Raw genomic sequence first — 25,880 nt, forward strand, 5'->3', positions numbered from 1 at the left:
GTGGCCCTGCCTGGCCCACCTTCCTCCACCGAGGGCCGGGGCCATGGCCGCAGGGCAAGGTCCTCCCCGGGATGCTGGCCCGCCTGGCGATGGCCGCAGGACACCCTCATCTGCCAGAGTGACAGCTTCAGCTTGGACCCCTGTCTGGCAGGACAGTCCTCCCAGCCCCACGGAGTCTAGGCGTCCCCCTCCACAGTGGGGTACCTCGCTCCGCCCCAACAGCGCCCCTCACTGGACAGAGGGCCCCGGACTCACGGCAGGGAGGCAGGGGGACACAGTGACAGACCCATGACAGACACAGGAATAATAAATTTATTATAAGAACCACAGAAGACACGGGGATGCACGTACAAAAAGGGGGACCCTCTCACCAGCAGGGGGCCAGCTGGCCAGCGCCCCAGCAGGAGCCTCAGTCTCTCAGAACGCCGGCTCTGAGGACAGCATCCTGACCCGAGCGGGCGCCAGGCCTGGCGGGAGGAGGGTGGCGGGGCCCTGCAGCGAGCGCCCGACCCTGGGGCACCCCGCGGCGCGCCCGACCCCGGACTGCGGCCAGAGAGCTGTGCGTGTGTCTTCAGGGTCTCCTATGTCCTGCACGCCCCCCGGGAAACGGCAGAAGGCTTTCCAGCACACAAACGAGGCTCACGCAGGACCCCACAGTGCCAAGTAGACACGGGCCCTGCAGGGGACAGCAGCCCGCGTGCGCAGGGCCGGGGTGTGGCCGGGGCCTCTCCACGTGTGGAAGCGTGTAGCTGGTCCCGAGGCGGAGGGAAAGCAGAAGAGCTAACCGAGGTCCGGGCTAAGGAAGCCAGCATCGAGGAACGTCCGACACGGGGCCGAGGAGGCTGCCAGCTGCCCCGTGGCCCGAGGAGGGCGGAAGCGGGGCGTGCAGCGGCGTGTGGCTAAGCGGCTGAGAGGCAGGCCTGGTGGATGCTCTGGGCCCAGGTGTTGAGCAGGGCCGTGACCGAGTGCTTGTCAGGGAGCTGCAGCAGCCGCGAGGTCATGCACCGGTGCACCGACTGCAGGAAGGGGTTGGCGTCTGCAGAGAAGGGCGGCCGTGAGCCTCTGCCAGGACCGCCACTGCCCTCCCCAGCCTGGGGCCTGGGTGCCAGCTCCCATACTCCAGTGGACAGCTGGGCTGGGGAGTGCCCTCAGCGCCTGCTTCTCCACAGGCCACCCCTGAGCCTGGGGAGGAACGTCGGCACCAATGGAGTGTTCTTAGGGCCTGTCCCCTAGATGGGTCCCCAGGAGCCTCACAGAGGCCCACAGGGGCTGCTGGGCCAGCCTCAGCCCTGAGCCGGCTGCTCAGGACTGCAGGGGTGTGGTGGGCAGGGAGCCTCCCCTCCCTGTGGGCCTGCGCGGCCACCTGCTCTGTCCACTGAGGAAGAGGGCAGGAGGGCCTCAGGAGGGCAGGGGCTTGCAGAGGAACGTCGGGTGCCTGCCCCCCATCACCCACCGTACTGCCACTGCCGGTTGATCCACAGTGGGCTCTGGGCGGGGTAGTCGGCGGGCACGCTGAGCTCCAGCGGTGGCACGCTGGGGAGGTCCCTGTCATCTGCGAAACACAAGGCGCCACCTATGACTCGGCAGTGCCCACCGGGCCTGGAGGCCCTGCAGAGGCCAGTGCGGGGCCCAGGCACCGGCTCCCGCGCTCCCCGTCCCTCCGGGCCTCAGGCGTGGACCTGTAGCTGGACGGGGGGTGGGGGGGCTTCCGTGCCTGGGAGGGGTACGAGCACGTGCAGGCTCAGGGCCGGCCCCCAGGCAAGTGCGCATGCTCTCGCGTGTGGGCCGAGGAGGACAGCGGGCAGATTCCAGGAGGGCTGGGCTGGGCGAGCAGGCGGTCCCGCCAGCCCCGGCCCAGCACTCACCCAGCTTGCATATCAGGTGGACGGCGCCATTGTTGCTGCAGTGCGAAGGGTCTAGGTTCACCAGGAACTTGGGGTCCAGCCGCGCCACCTCCCCCTGGAGCACGTTGGGGATACTCTGGCGCTCATCCTCTTCAAACTTCCGCTTCCGGGTGGACACCACCGGGGCCCTGCAGGAGGCAGCTGTGTTGACCCCCCCGGCCAGGCCGCGGTCTGGCCCGCCGCCCGCCAAGCCCCGCGGGTACGCACGTGACGGGCGGGCCGTGGATGGCAGTCATAGCCGGCACGAACGTGCGGTACAAGGAGTGGTTGAAGACGGGCGAGCGGATGTTGGCCAGGACGGCGTCCAGCAGCGGCTGGCACAGATACTGCTGCTTGGTGGGGGGCACTGGGGGCGGCGGGGGCGTGGGCTGCGGCAGGACGGCGGGGTCAGCAGCCCACTCGCGGGCCCTGGCCCTCGTCCTCGCCCAGCCGGCCTTCCTGGCTTCCCCACAAGCTCCAGACCACAGGCGGGGCAGCCAGGCCAGGCCCGTGGGCCTCGAGAGCCGTGCACTACGAGGCCGCAGCCACAGGCTCCCCGGCGTCCTCACCTCACCCACGGCACTGGGCACGGCCCCCGCCCCCTCGGACTGCAGGCTCCGGCTTGCGGTCAGGCTGTGGGGAGCCCTGACCAGCAGGGATGCCCACGGCCCCAGGGACAGCGCAGGCAGAGCAGTGCACTCACCACCGCCATGTCGTTCTTGAGCTTTTCCAGGGCGATCTCACACTTCTGCAGCGTCTTCAGAGGGCACCTGAGGGAGGAAGACAGGGCTGGCCCTCCGGGTGGGGGCAGGGAGCCGAGTGCTCCCAGGTCTCTGCCCAGCCACGGACAGTCTGGCCTCCTCTGGATGGAGCGGACTGGGGCCTGGGCCCCGGCACCACTCCCAGGAGCCCGCCAGCCCCCGCGCTGCTCCCAGGCTGAGTCTGAGGCAGGGCGGCCCTGCGCCCAGGACATGGCACGCCGTGGCAGGCCAAGGGGGGATGCAGGCCAGGCCCCTGCGCCCACCCGATGACGGCTGAGAGGCCGGAGGGCTGTCCATCTCTCACAGGACCCCTCAGTGCCCAGCGTTCTGCCCAGGTGAGCCGAACAGGGAGAACATTCCAGAAGGGGGCCTGGCCTGAGCCAAAGGCCCCAGGAGAGAGCAGGGTCCTCAGACCAGACCACCTGCAAGGGGGTGCCGGCCGAGTTCTGGCCTCAACAGCTCCGTGGCCCGTGGGAGAAGCAAGGGACGTGAGGGCGTGGCCCTGCCTTCGAGCCCCTCTCAGAGAGTCCGGTCCCTCCCACGGCCAGCGCCTGTGAGCTCAGCGCCCCTTCTGCACACATGGGCACTGGGACCGTCTCCAGCCCAAGGCTACCCGCACGTCGGGGGCCAGGCCAGCAAGAAGGCCGTGAGGGCCACTGGGTGGGACCCCCTGTGAGCATGGGAGCAGCCCTGTCCCCACAGGCTGGGCACCAAGGCTCACCGCTTGGAGGGGTCTGTCAGGATGTCCAGCAGGCTCTTCATCTTACTCAGGTCCTTCTTCCTGTCTGGGGAAGAAGCGGACCCTCAGACGGGGCCGAGGTCCCTGCCCCGCCCCGCCCATCCTGCTGGCCCGCGGGCCCACCTTCATTCTTGTCGATCTTGTTGATCATGCGGCGCAGAGGCTCTATGTACTTGGACAGCTGCTTCAGCTTGTCCAGGTACTGCTGCTCCTCGGCCTGACTGGAGCCGGCGGGGCTCATGACGGAGCTGGGGTTCACTGCAGGACGCGGCCTGGTGAGCGCGGCCCCGCCCCTGGGGGGCGTGGCTGTGCCCGACCCTCGCCCCACTTACCGGGGGTGTTCAGCGGTCCTGGGGAGGGGACGCTGAAGTTCTGCGGGGTGCGCGCCGTCACTGGGCTCTGGGAAGGCTGTGGCGAGGGGCTGGGCAGGAAGCTGCTGGGGGACGGGGCGGGGCCGGAGCTGGCAGAGAGGAGGCGGGTGAGCCGGGGGCGGGGCCGGGGCCAGAGGCAGGGGTGGGCCCCGGCCGGGCCTACCTGACGTTGGAGTTGGGCTGCGAGCTGGGCGGGCCGGGCTGCGGGGACGGCTGCGGGGGAGGCGGCATCGACTGCGGGGTGTGCACCTGCTGGCCCGGCGACGGTGACGACAGCACGGTGAGGCCGCTCTGGCTGACCTGCGGGGAGGGCGCGCCTGCTGAGCCGCCCCGCGTACCCCGGCAGCCCCTCTGCCGCCGCCTCTCAAACACCCACACGGTGCGCCCCTCCACACACGCCGCCCGCACGCTGGCGGCAGGGCTGGACTGCTGGCCCTGGGCTAGTAGAGACTTTCGAGTGGGGGACACGACGTGCCAGGCCCCTGCCTTGTGCGTGTGGGAGCCTGCAGGCAGGGGAGGCCAGCGAGGACCACGCACAGTGACGAGTGGCCTGACCTTTCAAAGCCTCCGTGACCCCTTGGGCCCCAAGGACAAGCCGGGCAGCAGGGCATAGCGGAGGCTGTGCCATGCGGTTGCCCTGCGTCTCCCTCGCCAGCGCCCAGGCCAGAGCTGCGGTGTGGCAGCCGAGCAACCTCTGTAGCGAGGGGAGCACTCGGAGCGCCCAGGGTCACCCGGTCCCTGCAGCCCTCGTCGAGTGAACGCGGCGGGTTCCCGCCCCACTCTCCCACTAGGACGCCGCCACGTCTGTCTGTGAACACCGAGAGAGGCGGTCACACGCCCAGAACTAGGAATGCGAGCGTGTGGAAACCGCTTTCTACCCAGACACGAGAGGTGCTAGTCCTGGCCGGGCAGACGGCGGCCCACCAGGCCCTGGAATAGGCCCCCAGAGCTGCCTCGCGCAGAGCCTGCAGAGAGTGCACAAAGCCTGGCCCGTTACCGCACGGGACGCCTCCGCAGGCCCTGCTGGCTTCGCTCGGGGTGTCCGGCACACTGCGGCCACCTCCTGTGTGCCAAGCGTCTCCCTGGAGGCAGTTCCCAGCTGCCCCCCAGCCCGCCCGCCGCACTCTGCAGCCCTGGCCTGCACTCTGCACCCGGTGCCGCAAATGCCGGCTGAGGGCCACTCTGCCTGGTGGCTGTTTTCACTTGAGTCAGGGAAGACGGAGGAACGCTCACAGGAGCCTGGATCCCACCAGGCTGCCCGAGGCCACCCTCTCCGCCCGCTCCCCCAGCACGGCTTGGCCCAGGCCCCTCCGGCTCTGCCCACCCTTCCCTGGACGACTGCAGCCTCCCGCTGCCCGCCGTGTCCCAGCACGAGCTGACAGCGCCCCCCTCGTCAACTGCACCCCTGGAGGCATCAAGGCTGGCCTGGCTTGCCCTGATGAGAGCCCTCAGTCTGGGGTCTGAGGCCCTAGGCTGGTCCCTGGAGAGCTGGGCCTGCCTATGCTCAAAACCGTTAGGATGAAACGAAACGAAGCCCGCCCAGGCCGACTGATGCCTGGGAATCCAAACACCCGCCTCGCAGGCGGAGCTGGCGGAGGGGCGGGGCTGGCGGAGGGGGCGGGGCTGGCGGAGGGGCGGGGCTCGCGCCTGTGTCCTAGTCCGCCCCCGAGACACTCTCCTCGCTGGAGTTACCGCCGGAGCCAGGTGTCCAGATGGGTGCCCAGTCGTCCTCAGACACCCGGGTCCCAGGCTCCAGTCGGGACCGAGGCCCAAGTGCCCCGGAGTCACTCCGAGAAGCGCCACCCACCACTGCTAACAGCAAAACCCTCCAGACCAGACGGGGACTGAGGCCGGCAGGACCCGCTCCAGAGGACAGGTGCTCGACCGGCAACGCGGCCCTGGGGACTGAGTCCAGGAGAGCCTGACTTGCTGAAACGTGAGGAAAGAAAAGCCGCCAACCGGGCTCTCCACCCACGCTTCCTGTCTGCCCCCTCGGCCCCAACTCCCCCACCCACGCTGACTTCCTAGTGTTGGGTCAGACCTGTCCGCAGCCACAGAGGCTGCAAAGGGCTGAGGAAGCAGACATTCCCCCAGGGGTCTTCTCACGCCCACTGCTGCTAGACTCGAGCGTGCACTGAGGCCAGCCCACCAGGTCCCGGGACCCGCGAGCGCCCCACCCCGTGGGCAGACCTGGGAGCCTGGGGCGTCTGGGGCGTGGCCACCCAGGCTGGCCTCCAGCGCACGCAGGCCATGGGCACGCCCCCCGTCCCGAAGGCCGGTCCTCGGAACTCCAAACCCTGCGGGAGGAGGGGCGACCCCGCTGCACCCCGCGTCCCCGCCTCAGCCCTGCTGTCAGCTCTGCACTCTGCTGGGACAGAGGTCACAAATCCACACCACCCTCGACGCGACCAAGCGCCACGCAGGCTGCCCCAAACTCCAGCAGAAGCAAAGGCAGCGTGACCGCTGGGAACGGAAACAGAGCAGAGAGCCCCAGGAGGCCTGCGGACGAGGCCGGCATAGAGTGGTGGCCAAGAAGGTGGCCGACGCGGGCACAAGGGCCACATTCCTGCCCTGGCTGCAGAGGTGATGCGGGTGGCCTGCTTCACGAGACCACGTGTGGGTGAGCCGAGGAGGGGGCGTGGGGCCACAGAGGCCCTCCCAAGGCTGCGGGAACCCCATCCGCACGCTCCCCCTCAGTCGACCCACAGGGCCAGGCTTGACTCTAAGGGACACGCGGCATCCCCGCCCAGACACGGTGCTCGGCTGACACAGCCACAGGGGGGTGGAAGCCCGTGGGCCCACGGGTCTCACCACGGCACACCTGCTGAGTCAACGCCTTCCTGAGCCGCTGTGGGCAGAGACAGGAAGAACCAAGGCCAGGACTGGACACAGGCTGGGGGGCGAGGGGGCCTGTGGAGAAGGCCTGGCCTCCCACCCCAGACAAAGAGACTGGCTGCTACTGGGCAAGGCCGGGAGGCCCTTCCATCCATCGACATTGATGTGCGGGGGGTGGGCACCCAGGGGTGAGTCCCGGAAGTCAGGGCTGACTGCCAGAGCCAGACACCCCATCCTCGGGCTCCTCCTGGTCTCTGGAGCAACGGCTCCCGGCTCCGTGCTCAGAGCTGAGGCAGGAAGAGAGCACGCCGCCCACCACCCCCGGCCCCATCATGCACTGGGGAAGGAGGCAAGAGGGAAGACCTGGGGCGGCGCGGAGTGGGCGTGGCACGTGCCCTGTGCAGCTCAAACCCAGACACGCCGGGCAGAGCTGCCCCGGGGACCCCGGGACTGGCCCGATCCAGCCAGAAGCTTGCCGTCCACGGGTGGCGAGCACTGGCGGTGCCCCCAGAGCCTCGGCGCGGGGCCCTCACCTGGACTCCGGGACCCACTGCCTGCGAGGCCTGGGCCGTGGGCACTGCCGTCTGCGGCGGGACCTGGGGCTGCACGTGCGGCTGCTGCACCACCATCGGGGCCCGGACCTGCAGAGGGAGGAGCAGCGACCTGCAGCCGCCAGGCCAGGGGTGGGGCACCCTCGCGGCCAGCCGAGGAGGCGCTCCCGCCACTTCCCTGGCTGACGTCTGCTACCAGCCGACCCTTACCCGTGGCTCATCGGCAGTTTCCACGCCAGCCTGGCTCTGAGTCGGCAGAGCTGAGCCCTACCTCCGACTCCAGTGAGAAGTCTGCCCCGATGGACCACCACACAGCCACCACCAGCTGCCACGGTGAGCCCAGGGCGCTGACGGCCCGCGAGAGCCCTGCCCGCAGCCCCGACTCCTCGAGGGAACCTAGGCCAGCGGGCTCCTGCTGACGGGAGCCTGCTCAGGACCCCCAGAGCTGCAGCCTGCACCTTGGGGTCTCGACACCCACCACGTGGTTCCAGTGCAGCTCTGCCCGACCTCACCCAGTGAAGGGCAAAGAGCAAAGGACGAAAAGCAATAAGCGAGCCGCAAGACACGTTAAAATGGCTCTTGACGCAGCTGACGCCCCCAGCTGGGCACAAAGCTGCCTTCCACGTGATGCCCCCGTTCACAGACATGGGTCTGCTTCTGTGCAGATGCGCGACCAGACAAGGACTCCCCTGGGGGCTCGGACGGTAAAGCGCCTGTCTACAGCGCGGGAGACCCGGGTTCCATCCCTGGGTCGGGAAGATCCGCTGGAGAAGGAAATGGCAATCCACTCCAGTACCACTGCCTGGAAACCTCCATGGACAGAGGAGCCTGGTGGGCTACAGTCCATGGGGTCGCAAAGAGTCGGAGACGACTGAGCGACTTCACGTCACATGACAAGATAATATTGTATGCCTTCCTCAAAAACATGGTCACGATCTCTGCTCAGAACAGAACTCCGAGTGGTCTGTGGGCCGGGCAGGTGGCATGCCCTCTACCACACTGAGAATGCAGGGCCTGCCATCCACCTTCTCACCCACAGCCTCGTGATGCCCTTGTCCTCCACCAAATCAGCCAGGCTGCTTAGAAGACAAGGTGCCTCCTGGAAGGAAGGGCACTGCCACGGGGTGCGGCGGCTGGTGGGACACACGCTCCTTTGCTGAGCGGCATGTGGGGGCCGGGGTGGGGGTGCCAGGGTGCGTCCTGGTGCGGGAAGAGGGCCTGCCACCCACAGCCCTGGGGACGCCAGGAGAAGGGCCCCGGCCGCGTGGCGCCGGCTACTCACCAGTTTCAGCTGCGGCTGGGTGTACAGCATCTGCCCGGGGAGGGCCGGAGCCTGTGACACCAAAGGCTGAGGCTGAGGCTGTGCCTGCGGCGGGGGCTGCGGCGGGGCCTGGTGGTGCTGCGGGGGCTGCAGCTGCTGAGGCAGGGCCTGCGAGGGCGGGGGTGGCGGCTGCTGCAGCGGCGGCTGCTGGATGGGCGGCTGGGCCTGGAGAGCCTGCTGCTGCTGCTGCTGCTGCTGCTGCAGCTGCAGCTGTGCCATGCGCTGTAGCTGCTGCTGCTGCAGCTGGGGCAGAATAAGCAGGCCTGTCAGCTCGTGGCCTGGCCCAGCGGCGCTCCCGGGGGCAGAGGGACGCCCAGCGTCACAGGGCCCTGGCCACGGATGCTGGCCCATCCGAAGCCTGAGGGGACAAAGGCAGGGTCCAGGGAAGGGTCCGGAGAGCGTGGTAAGGGGTCAGGTGTAGGTATAGCCCCAGAGAAGCTGGGCAACGCTCGGCTGACCACAGACCTCAGGAGCCCCTTCCAGGGGTGCCTGTGTGGCCCCCAAAGTGGGCACAGGACCAGCTTCAGGATGAGGAGAAGAGGTGGGCCTGAAGACGCCCTGTCAGCCCGGGAGAAGGAGCGTGGGAAAGGAGGCGCAAGCCCAGGCCGGGAGCAGGCGGCCAAGAGTGGGTCCTTTGGGGCTTCCCTCCCCTAACCCACAACAGGCTGGAGTAGGAGATGCTTAACCCGTCAGGACAGTGACTAAGACCCTGTGTGAGAGGAGAGCTTCTCCTGTGACACGGCCACCCGTGTGGGACGATTAGTACGGTGTCCAGACACCAGAGCTCTCAGGGACAGGGAGGACAGGAGGCCTGCGCGTGCTCGGAGGACGGGCGGCCCTGGCCAGCCTTCCCGTTGAGGGCCGCCTCGCTGTGGCCGCCTGCATCCGGCAGCCCCCGCCCCGCCCCGGCTGCCCCCGCCCCGGCTCGGGGCATGAGGCTGGCACCTGTTGCTGGCTCTGCTGGTGCAGCTTGATCAGGTGCTGCTGCTGCTGGAGCTGCTGCTGCTGCTGCACCGCTGCCTGGAACTGCTGCTGCATGGCGCTCTGCTGGGCCTGGAACTGCTGCTGCTGCTGCTGCTGCTGCAGCGCCACCTGCTGCTGGGCCTGGAACTGCTGCTGCTGCTGCAGCGCCACCTGCTGGAGCTGCAGCTGGGCTGGAGACAGACGGGTGGGGTGCTTGTCCCGGGTGCAGCTGGGGGAGGTGCCATCCCCGCCAGCATGGGAGGAATGGGGTGCCAATGACAGGACTTACCACCAACATCCACTCTACAGTAACTGTGGTCCACTCCACAGGGACCCGATCCACCCCACAGGGACCCGATCCACCCCACAGTACCTGTGGTCCACCCCACAGGGACCCGATCCACCCCACAGTAACTGTGATCCACTCGACAGAAACCTGACCCACTCCACAGGAGCCCAATCTACTCTGTAGTAACTGGATTCACCCTTTAGGAACGGGACAAACTCTGCCGTAATGAAGGGGCAGGAAGGAACACGCCAACCCGGAGGCCCAGTACGGCACCACCTGTCTGCGTCCTGCCTCCATGGAGCCCCCGGCTCTGGACACAGCTGGGGCCTTTGGTGACCGGCTCCTTTCCCTCAGCGCTGCATTCGTGAGGCTCACCCACGCTGTGCCTCAGATCCGGATTCCCTTCCTCTCTGGGGCCGCACAGTACTCCACCATACAGATTCCCCACATTTTGTGTTACCTGTCCATCAGCTGATGGACATCTGGGTTGTGTCCACTTCATGGTGGTTAGAAATAACGCTGATAAAAACCACCAGTCAGAGACATCCCTGGTGGTCCAGTGGTTAAGACTTGGCACTTCCCCTGCAAGGGACGTGGGTTTGATCTCTGATTGGGGAACTAAGATCCGCCGCTATGTGTGGCACAGCCAAAAAAGTAAGAAGAAATAATCACTCACAAGATCTTCAGTGATGCTGTCTTTTCAGGTGACGAAAATGTTCCAATTCAACGCCACGCATCTACTCCTGAACTCTGCACTCCCAGTGTGCAAAAAAGGGTGCGTGAACTCCCAAGTCCCAGCTGACTCTTGTGACCCCGTGGACCATAGCCCTCCAGGCGCCTCTGTCTGTGGGATTCCCCAGGCAAGAATACTGGAGTGGGTCGCCACTTACTGCTGCAGGGGACGGAACCTGCGTCTCCTGCTTGACAGGCAGGTTCTTTACCGCCAAGCGACCCGGGAAGCCCAACGTGAGCTCTAGGCACTTCAGCAGAGACGGAGAGCAGCACAGACACTGCCCTTTGTCCGATTTCCCGCAACGGTGGCCCTTTGTGAAGCTACAACATCCTAACGCAGGGAGGTGTGCGCCCGTCTGAGCGTCCAGTTTAAGCTCTACACCATTTTCTCACCGGGTGACGTTCAGCCACCCCCGTGGTCACGACCTGGCGCAGCTCCAACACCACAGGCCCTCGTGCCAGCCCTCAGCAGCTGCCAAGCTGACCCCGTCTCTACTGACACGGCCACTGTGAACGCTGGATAAAGCACAGAGCAGGCACGGCTCTGTCCTTCAGCTGAAAGCGTCGGTGTGCAGACCGCTTCCTGAGCACGCTTCCCACCACATCCTTCGGTTCTCCCAGTGCATCACTTCTGTCTGCTTGACTTTCTGGGAGGAGGCTGGCCCACCGCCTCCTCGTCTGAAGTCTTCTGCAGGGTGCTGTCTCAGGGGTCTCCCGTCGGGATTAAGGAGCTGCACCCTCCCCTCTCGTTTCCATCCAGCCTCAGCAGGAAAGCCTCTCTTCACATTCACAGCGATTACCTATAGTTTTCAGCTTATCTGTATCTGTCTTTCCCCTTCTAAGTCTTTCAGCTTCACTGGCATATAACTGACGTTTTCTCTTCCTCTCCTGAATTCTACTTTGTTGGACGCTTGGGCCGATTTCTACATGCTGTCTGGGTTTTTGTCTGCAGTGTCCACGCCATCCCAGTCTCTCCTATCGATGTGGGATTGACAGACTGTTTCTATTGTTTTACCAACGACTCTTACAATTATTATACGTGGCTAACTTTAAAAAGTATAAAGTTTATCCATATTTAAACCTCTTCCCTAAATATGAGGACCTTAGACTCCTCTCTAAATATTTTTTAAAGTAGGTTTTCTATGCACACGACAGACCTGGGTCCACGCTACCCCCTCTTGCTGACACGGCCTGGCCTGGCACCTGTCTGTCTCACGCTCACCTGCAGGAAGAGGCGGGACAGAAAGCGCCTGGGGCGCAGCCTCGGGAGCCCCACAGGGACCCTGGCTCCATTGCTGCTCTCTATCTATCTCCTCGGCTGCAAGAGGCGCCCCACACTGGACTCCGGACGGAACGACCTATCACAGACCGGGGGCCTGTGGAGGGCAGCTCCGAGGACTGTGGCACGGAGATAATCTGTTTACAGAAAGGATTCCCAGCCGTGCCCCTCCTGACACGGGCCAGAGCACGCTGTGCCAGGGGCCGCCCGGACACGGAAGACACCCAGCACCATGTCTGGTCTCTGCCCGCCGGAGGCCAGGAGCCCGCCCGCACGAGCTGCAACAGCCCGACCGTCCCACACCGCCAGACAGCCCCCAGGGTGCAAAGCTGCTGAGAGTCCCTGGCGTGGCCTGACGCCCGTGGATGCCCTTGTATGGAAAATGCTGCTCTGCCTGTTTAGACCTGGTATCTTGGGAAGGATGGTCTGAGAGGTCAGAGAAGGTGGTGAGCAAAGAGAGCATGTCGTGCTCACCTCCCTTTCAGGGAGGGCCTCCTCGGCTCTGCTGGCGGCTCTGCACCTGGGGCGCTAACATCACAAGCGGCTTTTGACTCCATGCCTGAGTCTGCCGAATGCTCCCCGCCTTGACAGACGGCTGTTGAGATCGCCTTCTGGGCTCTGGTGTCCTGCGGCACACGGGCTGGCTGGGGTGTGGTGCCTGTGGAACCTGCGTGGAGCCCTGGGCCCCCCGGCCGCCACCCCTCACCCCCTCTGCCCTGGGCCGCCCTGTGATGCCAGCCGCACTTCTGACTTCAGCCTCCGCCTCTCAGCCTCCTGCTCCCACGACCTCTCCGCTAGGCTCCATGCTGGGTAACGCCTTCAAAGGCAGCTTCCAGTCCACAAGCTCCTTCTCCAGCTGTAACTGACCTGCTTATTCACCCACTTTCCTCTCCTAGTAGCTTTCCTCTCACGCCTACAGGCTCTCTGCGGTTACCGGTCACCTCTGCTCGGCCAGTCCCGACACAGTGTCACAGCGCTCGTTCCCTCCAGACCCCACCTCCTCCCGCACCCGCGGTGACACCCAACAAAGCTGAGGCCCTGAAGGTCTCCACAGGTGGATCCTGTCTCTGCTCCTCCGGGAGGTGAGCCTGCTTCCCTCCAAGCCTGCTGACCACGCACACTGCCTGACCTGGATCTGCAATCCCCACAGGCCTGCCCTGGAGACTCCCCTCCAGTCCAGCCCTGTCTCCGGCGCAGCTGGGGATGCCAAGGGCGCCACACCCTTCCTGCATGGACGGACCCCACAGCCCAAACACAGGCCACCCAGGACCCAGCCATCTGGGGCCAGGGCCCCTAGGCACCCATCTTCCCAAAAGCCAGACACAGGGCGGATTTTTAAAGTTGGTCTCAAACACACAACATAAAACTCTTCAAGGAACAAAAATATGCCGAGTTTAAAAGTCCAGCCTCACCCAGAGTCAGCAGTGTGCTTCCTGTGACTAACCCAGGCCACCTGGAGGTGCCTAGTGGGCTCTCGACTGCCTTTGGGTGCCCTGGTCAAACCTTGGACCCAGGGCCTATCCTCTGGGACGTGGCACTAGGGCCTGAGCAGCCTGAATTCCATGGCAGCGTTCGGAGGTGTGAAAAAGGGTTGCAAGCGCCCTTGGGCACACACCTACCTCAGGCAGACCAGGCCCCAGAGGTCACAGGGGGTTCTCTGGGGGCAGCAGTGAGTCATGAGGGCAGGGGCCACAGCAACGCCCTCCGTGCCGCACAGGAGCGCAGGCCCCTCCGGGGCTGACAGCGGGATGTGGCCAAGGTCGGGCCAGGGAGGGTGCAGGCTGGCACCAGCACCTCCCCGCTGGGCCAAGGGTCTCGGGAGTGAGGCTGCGACTCACACTAAGCTCGTCCAGTTCAGACCTGTACTTTATTACAAAACCTAAGTTTGTGATGAAGAGAAATTCAATCGTGTACCAGAGTATCACACGAAAAGGAGGCGGAGCAGCCTTCTGAAAGCCGCTCTGTGCGCCTGTGCTGAGCGGGGACACGGAGCTCAAGGTGAAAAGCCAAGCAGGGAGCCAGGTGTCACAAGGCAGGACTCAGTAAGGAGGAAAAACGACGCTCTGGGAGCGGGGGTGGCCGGGGGCGTGACGGTGCGGCCGGCCTCAGACAAGCGAGGGGACCGGACCGAGGACACGGGCAGAGAACCCGTGCTGGGGCCACAGCGGCCCTGCTCACGGGGTCCCGTGAGGGCCACGAGGCTGGACACATGGGCACACCACACCCTGTCCGTGAGCACTCACACTGGCTTTAGCCTAACAGCCCAAACAGAAACAACCTGCCTGTCCTCCAAGGTTGAGTGAATGAAAGGACCGCGGCCCCAGAATGTTCCTCAGCAGTGAGCAGGGAAGGATGGCAGGCACGACCTGGAGGCTCTGAGGGCATCATGCCAAGTGAAAAAGCCAGTCTCAAAACCATAAATATCGCACGGCCCCACTGACACAACACTTGCAGAGATCACTGAGGCCGAGAACACTGCCTGGCTCAGGGCTGGAGGGCGAAGCCAGGACGGGCGCTAGCGGGGAGGCTCCGCGTGCTGACTCCGTTCCACACGTGACAAGACCTCCCCGAGCCACACACGTGCACACGGCCTGCGTGCACGGCACCGTGGCGGCTCTGGTGACTCAACTAGGATGTTACGGTGGGGAGCTGGGGGAGGGGCACGCGGGGCTCGGCTCCTCGGCACCTTCCAGGGGCCCAGGAGCGCAGTGCAGCCCCTCTCCCTGCCCTCCGAGGCCTGGGGCCAGGCCAGTCCTGGAGCCGACTGCTGCCCCTGGAGGGGCTGGGGCGGAGGAGCCCCGAGGCAGAGTACGGCCCCGGGGCTGGGGCCCCAGGCTGCCCCCCACGGCCCCACCCTCTGGAGGCAGAGGCTGCGCGTCCCCTGCCCCACCCATGTACTCACTCTGCGGAGCGGCCGTGGACACGACGGCCATGCTGTGGGGGGCCATCCCCGAGGTGCCCGGAGGCGGCTGGCCCATGGCGCCCAGGCCGCCCATCCCGCCCAGGGCCTGGCCCGGGCCCCGAGTAGGCAGGCCGAGGCCGGCGGCTCCCGCAGCGGGCCCGCCCGTCAAGCTCTGCAGCGCGTTCATGGGGTCTGCAGGGCACAGGGTGTGTGTCTCAGGGTGGTGCCCCCTGACCTGGGCCAGGAAGCCTTACTGAGTCCACGCTTCCTCCCACCTCAGGCTTGATGCCCTCAGTGCCCCAAACGCGGAGAGGCTGGGGCCCCTCCAGGCAGAAGCCCAGCCCATAGCAGGCCTGGGGCTGGGGCGAGCCAGCCCGTGGGGGCTCCACCCCTCTTGGATGGAGGCCCCTTCCAGGGGTGAGACACAGCGGCACACCCAGAGAAAACAGTGTTGAGGGCCCTTCTCCAGTCAGCAGAGCCTGGGGGCCGGTCTCCCCCAAGAGAGGTGACAAGTCCCGTGCGCACCAGAAGCCCACCTCTGCTAAGTCTGGGCAGGACCCCACAGAGGAGCAGCTCTCAGGAAAGAGCCCCGAGAACCAGTGTGGGAAGGCCTGCGATGCTGGGCAGCAGCCAGGGCCCGGGGAGGAGCTGAGGCTCTGTCACAGCAGGCCCACGGCCACCCACAGGCGGAGCAGCCCGGCCAGCACCCTGCCACAGAACCCAGCGCCCCAGGGCGCTGAGTCCAACACCGGAACCTAGACGCCCTCCGGCCGGGCGTGCTGACCCCGCCCTGCCCCCCCAGCACGAGCAGCCCAGGAAGGCTAGCAGCCCCCCCGGCTACTCCTGCTTGGGCGCTGGGGTCACCTAAACCCCTTCACTGGTGGCTTGCTCAGCGACACCTGGGCTAAATCAACAGGGCTCCTGTGTGATAAAACCTTGCAATTAAAAAATAAAATTAATGATAACTCAACTTGCCAAGAAACTCTGTGACTTACGGTGCATTCACAGCTACTCTCTACGAAATGCTACCACGGACGACTACACTGAGGGCACCGCTATGCGTTCTGGTGGTCTCCCAGGGAGCTCACCATTCTAGACAAGCCTCCACCGCCAGCGAGTCTGCCGGGAGGAATGGGACGGGGCGGCCTGGCGTCGGGGTTGGGGGTGGGAGTGGCGTCCCTCTGGGAACCTGCTCCTCCCAGCAGAGTGACCCCGCCCACAGCTCCCAGCACCCTGGCCCTGCCGCCCACTCCGAGGTGGGGAAGAACTTCAGAAAGGAGAAACTCTTACCACTGACAGATGCTTGAGACTTCTTGTTATCTATGTTAAAAAGAAGAAGAAAGAAGAGAAACCAAAGTAAACAGTTAAAACTGTTTATAATGTTTAATGTATAACTGTTTAATATGTTATAATCACCTACTTCCATGCTAAGTCAGCGCAGGAAGCAGTTGCCCAGAGGTCATTTACTAACCCTGACCCGACTCTGCCTAGAAACTAGACGAAACACACTCGAGGGCTTCAGCATCTGTGCGTGTAAACACGTGTACGCGTGTGTCCCACCCTCGGCAGTGCTGACACATGGGAGGCTGAGGGTGGCCGGGGGCTGAGAGCCCTGCTTCCAGCCCGCTCCGGGGCGGCATCCACGTTTTCTGGATGAGGAAACTGAGTCTGTCCAGGACAGCTTAGAAGCTGGACCCAGCCCTCCCTGGTGCTGGCGGGGAGCGGCCACAGCAGTTCCACCCTCTCCCGGGGTGAGGCCGCCGTGGGCACCCCTGACAAGGGAAGTACCAGGGCCAGCTCCCAAGGGGCCCTGCGGCCTGTCAGGCTGAGCCCCTGCCAGGACAGGCAGCTCAGGCCCCAGCCTCCTGGTGGTGGCTCCTCTTGTTCCCAGCACCACGGGGCCGCCCCAAACATGGCAGAGAGAGGGAGGCCAGTCTAAGAAGTCCTGCAGGGACTCCGGGGCCCCGGCGTCTCCCTGCGCCTGAGGTGAGGGACGGTGGAGCCGCAGCCGCCCCACCGGGCTGTGTGGGAGGTGCCGCCTCCTGCGGGCGCACACCGCGGGCCGGCAGGAGGCGCTGTGGCTGGAAGCCCGGAGTGGTCCCGAGGGGAGCCGGGAGGCAGGCCAGGCCTCACCAGGGCAGGACGCGGGATGTGCTGAGGAAGCTGGCCCCAGGAACGTCCAGCCTGACGGTTAGAACATGTCAGGAACACTGGAACACGGTTAGGTCCAGTCTCCGTGGGTCAAAGAAAAAAACCCAGATATCAGGGAAGGAAGTGTGCGTTCCAGGGTGGACTCTGCACGTTTAGGAACCGCCTAGAGAGCAAAGCGGCCGTCCTTGAAGAGGGGAGGTCAAGCAGACAGGCAGCGGGACCTGTCCAGCACAGACCCCCGCACACTAACACCTCCCTTTGGCCACACCAGCAGGGTCCAGGCTGAAGCTCTGGGAGGCTGGGAAACACGGGACCAAGCCTGAAGCCGTGAAGAAGCTCCCAGAAAGTTGGCATTGTCCAAACAGCCCTCCCGCGGTGACCGCACCATCCAGAGATGTGACGTTTTACTTACGGATGTCTCGAAAATGAATAATGAGCCTGGCCACCAGAGAAAGGTATTCGTCCTGAAAGTAAGAACAGGAAACAGTTGAAGCTCAGAGCAGAAGTGAGGCGGAGCAACGCCCCTTCCCGCCCCAGCCCCTCTGAGATCCTCCCGGGGGCAGAGAAGGCGACTGCGCTGTCTGTCCGTCGGTCCAGCTCGGCCTCTTCTGGAATCCATCCCTCGGGAAAGGCCGGCAGAGCTTGGCTCCCACAGGCCAGAGAAAGGCAGACAGAGAGAGAAGCCAGGAAGGTGCCCAGACAGCGGAAGCCGCTGCTCCTCCAGCCCGCTGTAAACCCTGCAAGGGTGGGGGGCGCCTCAGACAGCCCCCCCTTCCACAGCGGGGCCTGCCCAGCGTCACAGGGCACCTCGGAAGCAGGCCCGGGCCGCTTCAGTCTCGGCTCTGTTTGGAGGAGCACTTCCGCTTTTCCCACGGCCTGCTGCTGTTGCGCTACTGAGGTGGTATTTCCATGCAAATCTGGCTGGCCACCCCCACCCCTGGTGAACTCACTGCGAGGTCGGGGAGAGGGCAAGAGGGCACAGCGCCACTCAGGGAGGCAGGTGAAGGCCCCCGCCCACGGCCCTCCCGGTTCCCGGTGCTGCTGGACCCGCCCAGCAGGGCCTGCCTTCCACGGATTGTCCTCTTTGTAACCAAGGACACTCACTGCCGGGCGTTCCCGGGAAATCACTACTGTGAGCTTGTCCTGGGGGCAATGAAGGGATGTTTGTGATGAAACTCTTCTTTCAGAGAAGCTGGACCACCCCGCGAGGCAGAGAGAGGGCAGAGCTTCGGCCCGCCCGCTCTCTCAAGCCCCCCTAAGTCACCGGGCCGCAGCCGGCCCTCACCAGGACCCGCCTGCGGGGCACAGGGACGGCTCCCAGGCGATGCAGCGAGGGAGCCTCCGAGAGCGTGACACAGAGCTCACTTCCTAAGCCTGCGAGCCCTCATCCACCTCAAACCGCCGCTAGCGCGTCCTCAGCCGGGGAGTCAGAGGGCAACGGGGGAAAGGCCCAGGAGGCCGCAGGGCAGGCAGCAAGGAGTGGGGATGTGAGGAAGGGGTGCTCAACACGCCCCCTCCTGACTCCCCTCAATTTCTGGGAGGAAAGAAGCCCCCAAATTACCTGAGCAGGCCGGCCCCTGAAGGGCAGCAGGGTGGCAAGTGGGGAGCAAGGAAAGTGGGGGCTGAAGGAAGCTCAGAAACGAGGTGGCCGAGGCGAGGAGATGGGGATGGGGAGCCGGCCAGGTCAAGAGCTGACTCTGTAAGGCCAACTTCTGGGTCAGAGAAACCTCAAAAGGATCTGCTGAGCTTTTTCTACTTCCAAATCAAGAGGACGCCGGTTACAAAGCAACCAGTTTATTAAAAAATCCACAAAGAACAAATGCTGGAGAGGGTGTGGAGAAAAGGGAACCCTCTTACCCTGATGGGAATGTAAACCGGCGCAGCTACCATGGAGACCGGCATGCAGGCTCCTCAAACAAACTGAAAACAGGCCCACGACCCCGGAGCCCACGGTGCGACTCAGACAGACACGCGCCCAGCAGCACGCGCACAGCCCGGGCGGGGAAGCGGCTGAGTGTCCACCGGCACGCGGGGCAGACTGCCAGCCACAAAGAGGAAGGAGCCGCGCCAGCCAACCACGGAGGGGCCCGGAGGCGACCCCGCGGAGCCAAGCCAGAGGAAAACGAATCCCACGTGCCATCGTTCATGTCCAGAATCCAAAATATGCCAAACGCCCGACCTGTGAAGCAGAGACAGCCTCGCAGACGTGCCAGGGCAGGCTTGCAGTGGCCGCGGGGGTGGTGACAGGGAAGGGGTGGGCTGGGGGACCGGGCCCAGCAGGGGAAGCGATTACAGGATGGACAAGGCACACAGCGCAGACAGCTGCACTGGACCTCCTGCGACAGGAAAGAACATGCATGTGCACAGCTAAGCCACCCTGCTGCAGAGACAAGAACAGTGTGGACCAGCTACGCTTCAGGCAAAAACAAAGCGCCAGACACTGTTCCTCTGACACAAGACACGGGGTAGGAAGCCCAGGCGTGTGTCCCCAAAGCCCCTGGCACAGAAGCAGGAGTGCTTGGAGCCAGGTGGGCAGAGGGCGCCGCGGTCCGCACCCACTGGGGCTGCCCACGGCCGGGGCTGCAGAGGCTCTGGGGACCTCAGGGAACAGAGAGGGGAGCGGCCGCCTGATGGGAGAAGGGGGCAGGGGGCGGCCGGCACAGGGTGCTCCTGTGGGCCAAGCCCTCGTGGGCCGACGGTCCGCCCCTCCAGCCCCCAGGGTGGCTGCCTGACTTCCCGTCCAGACGGGCCTCCCTAGGCAGGCGAGTTCCGGGCCCCCAAGCAGATGCGTGGGTTACGGGCCCACTCCTGCTCCAAGGCACCCTTCCCAGGGCAGCCTCGAAAAGGCGAGAAGGCGCGCACCCCCCACCCTGGCTCTGGGTGTGGCCGGGCACGGCGCAGCCCTCGCTCCACAGACGCACCCGCGCCCCCTCACACCTGGGGGGCGGGGACACAGGGCAGAGAGGACAGGGACGCGCGGCCAGGCTTCCCGCGGCTCCCACGCTGGGTCCAGCCCGTCCACATCTCGGCCAGGGCGGAGGACGCCTCCCCTCACCAAGTGGAGGCAGGAGCGGGACACTGAGGCTGCAGCTGAAGCGGCCCAGGCTACACACCAGAGGCTCTACTGCCAGACCTTCCGGATGGGACTCGGGGAGTCTGAACACGTCTCCGCTTCCCATCTGCACAGGAAAGGCTGCAGACTGACAATGAGACCCCAGAGAGGCCAGGACGTGGGCCGGGAAGGGGGCCTGCTGCCTTGTCACGCAGCTTTCACGCTGGACTATACAAATCTTCCACCAAACCGAAGAGAAAGCCCAACAAAAGAACGAGCACGATTCTTAAAAACGCAGAATCGGCCCCGCGTATGAGTCGACGCAAGACGGTGTTGAATTGCAGGGAAAAGCGTTTTCGGACGGACCATCTTGAAACACAAAACGCAAAAACGTCCTCAGAGAAAGGGGTACATGTTTAAGGGCCCACACAGCTGTGAGGAGTCCCTAAAGGTCATCCCGCATTCCGTCTTTTGCGGCCAGCACTCGCGGTGACACTGGTCTGTTCATCCTGCTAGTCCTTTAAAGAAGCAATTATGCCGACGACATCAGAAGGCCAGAGATTCACCTCGGAGAACAGATACATGCTTAAAATGAAAGTAAAACGCTGTAGTTGGAAACATCAATGTGAAATGATGGGGTTTTGAGATCGCTGTCATTTCAAAACCACAGGCCTCCTTAGGACTCCAACAGGCGCAGAAGCACTGAGCAGCCTCAGGCCCACACTGCAAGCCGCCAGGGCCGTTCCGCCCTCCGCAGGAACGCGGGCTCCTCAGAGCAAGAGCTGACCCTGAGCTAAGAGGCAAGCAAGCCGCCAAAGGCCGGGGCTGCAACAAGGCCCCAGGAGCGGGAGCGTGCCTGCGGGCGGCAGTGGGGCCCCGACATAACCACAGCAGAGGAGCGGCTGAACTGCACCGCCCCGGCCACCGTTCCACAAAGAGGGGTTCCTGAGGGTCCCCAAAGACTGCAGTTCAGGCAACCAAGAAGCCCTGGTGGACAAAAGAAAGCCTTTCTTGGCAAGAAAATTCCACCTAATAAATGTAGAAGAAAAGCCAGAATTCAGGACAATTACCAGTTTGCGGCACCCAGTTAAATGATGGAATCATTAGCTGGTAAGTGGACGGGATACTTCATAAAAAAGCCAGGCTGTCCCTGTCCCAACTCCTGACCAACTGTGGCCTTGTGGGAACACCAAGACACCCAGAAATACCGTACATACGCCACAAACAACAACGAGGCACCACCTCCCACGCACTCCTGCTAACACAACCCCTGCACACTGCGCTCCCCTGACCCAACACCCAGGTCACAGGAAATACGGGACAGGCAGGACCGAGCCAGGCCTCGGGAAGGTCGTTGGTGGGAACATGGTGCTGAGCAGTCTGTCACTGAGGACGCAGAGGAACTGAAGGAGCTGCTGAGGACGCTCACGTCGTCTTCAAGACAGATGTCATCAGGAACAGGACGCTGGGAGAGAGGCAGACGTTCCAGGTACTTCTGGGGAGGGCTCCGGGGAAAGCAGAATGCGTGACCGGAAACGAGAGCAGGGAGAAGCCCTGTGGCCCTGGGCAAACGTCCAGCTGCATGGGCCGCGGGCCGCGGGGTGATGAGCAGAGCGGGGCGGGGGGGGGGGGGGGGGGGCCGCCGGCCAGCCTGCAGGAAGATGCGAGAGGAAGAAGGAAGCCCAGGGAAGAAACGCAGCGCGGAGAGGAACCTGGGCCTTGTCTGGAAAATTCCCAGGCTGTCCGAGTCACCAAAAAACCAACATGAAAACCAGGAGATTCACTGTAGGAATGTGAGCTCTGGAGAGAAGGCTGAGGGTGTGGCTGGACAGACTGCCAGGGCCGAGGAAACGAGGCACGTGAGGAATTCTCTGGGTCACCTCACAGACGCCAGGACGGGGGATGAAAGTACAGGGGTGAAAGGTCTGTGGGGACCCCCGATCTGACGGGGACTCTGTCACACACACAAGGCCCACAGGGTTTGTGCCACACGGCAGAGCCATTGTCAGCCTGGGCCAAAAGAGAGAGACAGGGTAACATTTTAAACGGGCATCAGGCTCCCAAAGTGTACAAGCAGCAAACAGGTCAAACCGATAAACTCCCGGCTGCAAACATGGCTGCCAGGGGAAAGCCTTGGGCCCTGAGGCCGAAGTCACGAGCCTGGAGTTCCCCGGGTCTGTGGGAACCTGCGCAGCAGCCACAGGAAGCAAACACCCTGTCTCTCTAGACCGGCCCACTCCGGGCACGCTACGCAGACGCCTCGCACAGCGCGTGCCCTCTGGCGACCTTGTCCCTGCACTCAGCCCGATGCTTTCCAGGTCCAGCCGCGTTGGGCCAGCCATCCGTGCTTCATCCCGCCGCACGGCCCATCCTGTGGCCAGCCCGCATTCTGGCTCCCCACAGCCGGGTGGCGCGCGCGTGGGGCCCCCATTTTCTGGCTGCAGTGAGTGATGCCACTGGTATCTGCGCACACGCTCTGTGCACACAGGGCACCTGCTTAACTTCTAGGGAATCGCCAGCGTTCCCACAGCGGCCGCTCCACTGGACCCTCCTTCCAGCGACGCCTGATACTTCCAGTTTCTCGCCAGCACTCCTCAGGTGAATGAGCCGTGTTCGACTGTCTTTATCGCCGCCATCGTGGACGTGAAGCCGCACTTCGCGGCGGTCTGGATCCGCTTCTCCCCGATGACTGCTGACGCTGCGCATCTCACGTGCTGCTCAGCCATCCGAGTGTCTGCTCGGGGGGACGCCTGTTCACGCTGCTTGCCTGAGTCTGAGCTGGGGGCCTGGCCTCTTCTGTCATGGAGCTGTGCTTCTTTCTACACTGTGGGCTCCAGTCCCTCACCGGGTCCACGGTTCCCAAGTGCCTCCCCGACTTCAGAGGCCTCTTCACCCTCTTCCTGATGTCCTTTGATACACAAGAGCTTTTAAGTTTTTTTAACTTTAAACTTTTTTATCTTGCACTGGAGTACAGACAATTAGCAATGCTGTGGTGGTTTCAGAGGGGCTCAGGCGCGCGCGCGCACACACACACACGTGTCCACTTAATCGTTTCAGTTCTGATGAAGGCCTTGCTGCTCGTGCTTTTGGTGTCGCATAAGAAACCACTGCCTAATCTGAGGTCACGAAGGTTTATTCTAGGGGTCCTGCAGCTTAACTCTTAGACCTTTCCTCCATTCTGAGTTACTGTCTCATACCACACCGTGTATGGTATGCGGCTGGGTTCCACTTCAGTGTTCCGTGCGTGGTAACGCAGCTGCTCTCTTCCAAGACTCGGCGGGGACAGGCCCTGGAGCTCCCACGGGAGCAGTCTGTCAGCTTCCACAGAGTCTGCCTGCGAGCCCCCTCCTGTGCGGGAAGCTGCGTCAGCCGCAGGGCAGGCCGGAGCTCTGCCAAGCGCCCTGTCGCCATCCACACAGCTTCGCATCTCACCTTTAGACAGCGCAAACTGTTCCAGACACACAAAGACCGATCAGCGTGACAAACGACAGTGGGCTCCTTGCCCAGTCTAAACTGAATACTAAGATCGAACCAAGAAAGCCAGCAAGCTGGTGCCCCATGCCGCTTGGCCCATGCCCCAGTTCTTCACGGCTGAAGTGGAGACGGTCCCAGGGACTGCACGGAGCGTTCCTAAAGCACCCTCTCAGCATGGGAACAGAGCCACCGAAAACCGCGGAGAGCACCAAAGAAGCCTGCCGACGCAGCGTAGCGCAGCGGGAGGCCCGGGCGGCACCCCCGACGGCGGGGGGCGGGAGGCGGCTCTGGCCCTGCCACCCCGGCCACGCCCAGGCCCTTCCGGCAGGCGTCCGCAGCTGCTGCGAGAATGCTGACCTTGTCAGGCCGTCTGCAGTCTTCAGTGTGCACAGCTGTGCTCTTCTCGTCCGATAACTGTTCCTGATCAAACAAGCACAGCAGAACGTGTCTTCAGGTTCAGTCAAAGGCCGACCGCGGGCTTGTAGGTCCATAGGCAGGGCTGGAGAAGGCGGGGCCTCCTGCTCAGCTGTGCGCGCGCCACCCCTCTCCCAGGCCGCACCCTGCGTCCCCACCAGCGGGCTGTCTGTGCACCCCTGGCCTGCCTCTGACAAGCCTCCAGGCTGCCTCCCAAGTCCAATGCTCTTGGCCTCCCTGGTGCCTGGGTTTCACCTTGGCCCCCGCCACGGGAGCTCATGCTTCAAACCAGAGACACGCGCTACCCGTGCACAGGACTGCACACCACGCACAGGAGCCGGGCCGCGCGTAACATACAGGCCTCGTCTAAAAGCTCCCACAGAGCAGGGTGGTCCCCCATCACCGAGGCGGTGACCAGACAGAGTACCATCAACTTTCACAAGCGCACCTATGGAGTGGGTTTCAAGAAGCGTGCCCCTTGGGCACGCCAAGAAACCGGGAAATTCACCGTGAAGGGGGGCCCCCCTGACGTGTGCATCAGCACCAGCCCCAACAGAGCTGTGGGCCAAGGGGCTGCAGAGCGCCCCACACGGATCCGCGTGCAGCTGTCCAGAAAACACGGCGGAGACCCACCGAACAAGTTCGACAGGCGGGCTCCCTATGTGCCTGTCACCACTTTCAAAAATCTGCGGTTACCGCGGATGAGAACTGTTGAGGGTCCAATAAAGTTACTGAACTTCAAACGAACAAAAATAAGTGACCAGCCAACCAAATGGTGAGCAAGCACCAGCAAGGCACACAGCTGTGGCGAGCCTCTTCACACACGCGGCACAGAGGTTGGCTCTCTGGCCCCCTCCGCCGAGTCTTCAGAGTGCGCCAGCTGTGATCACACACCCCCAGGCACCGTGGTTTCTGCTTCCCTCAGTTTCTCTGAGACAGAGAGCAGAACCACCTGCTGGAATTCAGGTGTTAAGAATTAAACTGATGTTTGGATTTGCTTTGCGAGATGGGAGGAAGTGAAGGAAAGTTGGCAGGCTCTGACCGCAGGCCCCGGGGCGGGGGGGAACCTCCCGGGCAAGTCCCCTGGGAGCTGTGTGGCTGGGCCACCCCAGCGCTGTGCCTGCTTCCCGGGCCTTGCAAGGGGTGTTTACTCCACCCCCCGCCCAACCCAGAGTCAGGACACCATCACCGCTCTAGGCCACGGCTCTCCGGGGCAGCTCCTCACACAGCAGCAACCAACAGTACTAGACAACACGGGGAGCGTTTCCAGAGGAAACCATCCAGTAAGCGCCCAAGGCTCCCAGCTCATCTCATCCCCCAAACACCAGCAAATCACACACTCAATGTGAGACTCGTCTCTAAACCTGGAAAAGAGCTCTTCAACAGAAACACTAATGACTCAATTTCAAAACGGACAAAGGGTCTGAACAAACATTTCTCTAAGGAAAACATACAAATGACCGATAAACATAGTAAGCCAGCTGGGGATGCACGTCAGAGCCACAGCGAGGGGCTGCCTGGCGGCTCAGTGGTTAGGAATGGGCCTGTCAGGGCAGGCAACGCGGGTTCCATCCCTGATCTGAGATCCCGGGTGTCCCAGGGCAACGGAGCCTGCCCCCGCAGCTGCTGGGCCTGAGCTCCAGCACCGTGAGCCACAGGCACCGACGCCCACGCACGCACGCCCACGCTCCACACCCAGAGGCCGCGGCCACGAGGGGCCTGCGCACGACAACCAGAGGGCGCCCCCGACGCGCCGCGCCTCAGGAAAGGCTGCAACGGCAATGGAGACCCAGGGCGGCCACGGATGAATCAGCTTTAGAAACCACATGAGGCACCACTTCGCACGACCACGAAGGCCTCAGTAAACCAGTGACAAGCACTGCTGAGGCACGGAGCAGCTGGAACAAAATGCCCCCCCCCGTGAGAACGGAAAATGGCGCAGCTGCTTCGAAAGCAATCTGGCGACTCCTCAAAAGGTTAAACAGAACTGCCATCTGATCCAGCAACTTCTTACCCAGGCAGACACCAAAGAGAAATGAAACCATGCGTGCCCAGGCAAGCCGGCACACAGACGTTCGGAGCAGCATCGCTGCAACAGCCAGAAGCGGGAGCAGATGCGCCCCGACTGACGGGCTCACCGCTGCTCAGCCGTGTCCCGCCCTG

At 63.8% G+C, this 25,880-nt stretch overlaps 1 protein-coding gene across 3 annotated transcripts in view; it reads right to left on the minus strand.

Moving 5' to 3' along the window:
* Positions 1 to 296: 296 nt before the first annotated feature.
* Positions 297 to 25,880, minus strand: part of MED15 (mediator complex subunit 15) — a 41,833-nt gene continuing 16,249 nt past the window's right edge. Inside the window, exons 3-17 of one of the 3 annotated variants that reach the window (XM_052654969.1) lie at positions 17,190 to 17,241; positions 15,917 to 15,946; positions 14,627 to 14,818; positions 9,407 to 9,615; positions 8,423 to 8,704; positions 7,123 to 7,230; positions 3,918 to 4,054; positions 3,716 to 3,843; positions 3,507 to 3,641; positions 3,366 to 3,429; positions 2,587 to 2,653; positions 2,112 to 2,272; positions 1,866 to 2,032; positions 1,454 to 1,552; positions 297 to 1,036 (exon numbers count right to left, since the gene is read on the minus strand). In XM_052654969.1, the coding sequence (XP_052510929.1) occupies positions 900 to 1,036; positions 1,454 to 1,552; positions 1,866 to 2,032; positions 2,112 to 2,272; positions 2,587 to 2,653; positions 3,366 to 3,429; positions 3,507 to 3,641; positions 3,716 to 3,843; positions 3,918 to 4,054; positions 7,123 to 7,230; positions 8,423 to 8,704; positions 9,407 to 9,615; positions 14,627 to 14,818; positions 15,917 to 15,946; positions 17,190 to 17,241 (1,968 nt within the window). In that variant the 3' untranslated portion in view covers positions 297 to 899. The remainder of the gene's footprint in view (positions 1,037 to 1,453; positions 1,553 to 1,865; positions 2,033 to 2,111; positions 2,273 to 2,586; positions 2,654 to 3,365; positions 3,430 to 3,506; positions 3,642 to 3,715; positions 3,844 to 3,917; positions 4,055 to 7,122; positions 7,231 to 8,422; positions 8,705 to 9,406; positions 9,616 to 14,626; positions 14,819 to 15,916; positions 15,947 to 17,189; positions 17,242 to 25,880) is intronic. The other 2 variants (XM_052654971.1, XM_052654970.1) reach the window with 2 other exon arrangements.

Source organism: Budorcas taxicolor, chromosome 17 (genome assembly GCF_023091745.1).
Source record: "Budorcas taxicolor isolate Tak-1 chromosome 17, Takin1.1, whole genome shotgun sequence".
Lineage (NCBI taxonomy): Eukaryota > Metazoa > Chordata > Mammalia > Artiodactyla > Bovidae > Budorcas > Budorcas taxicolor.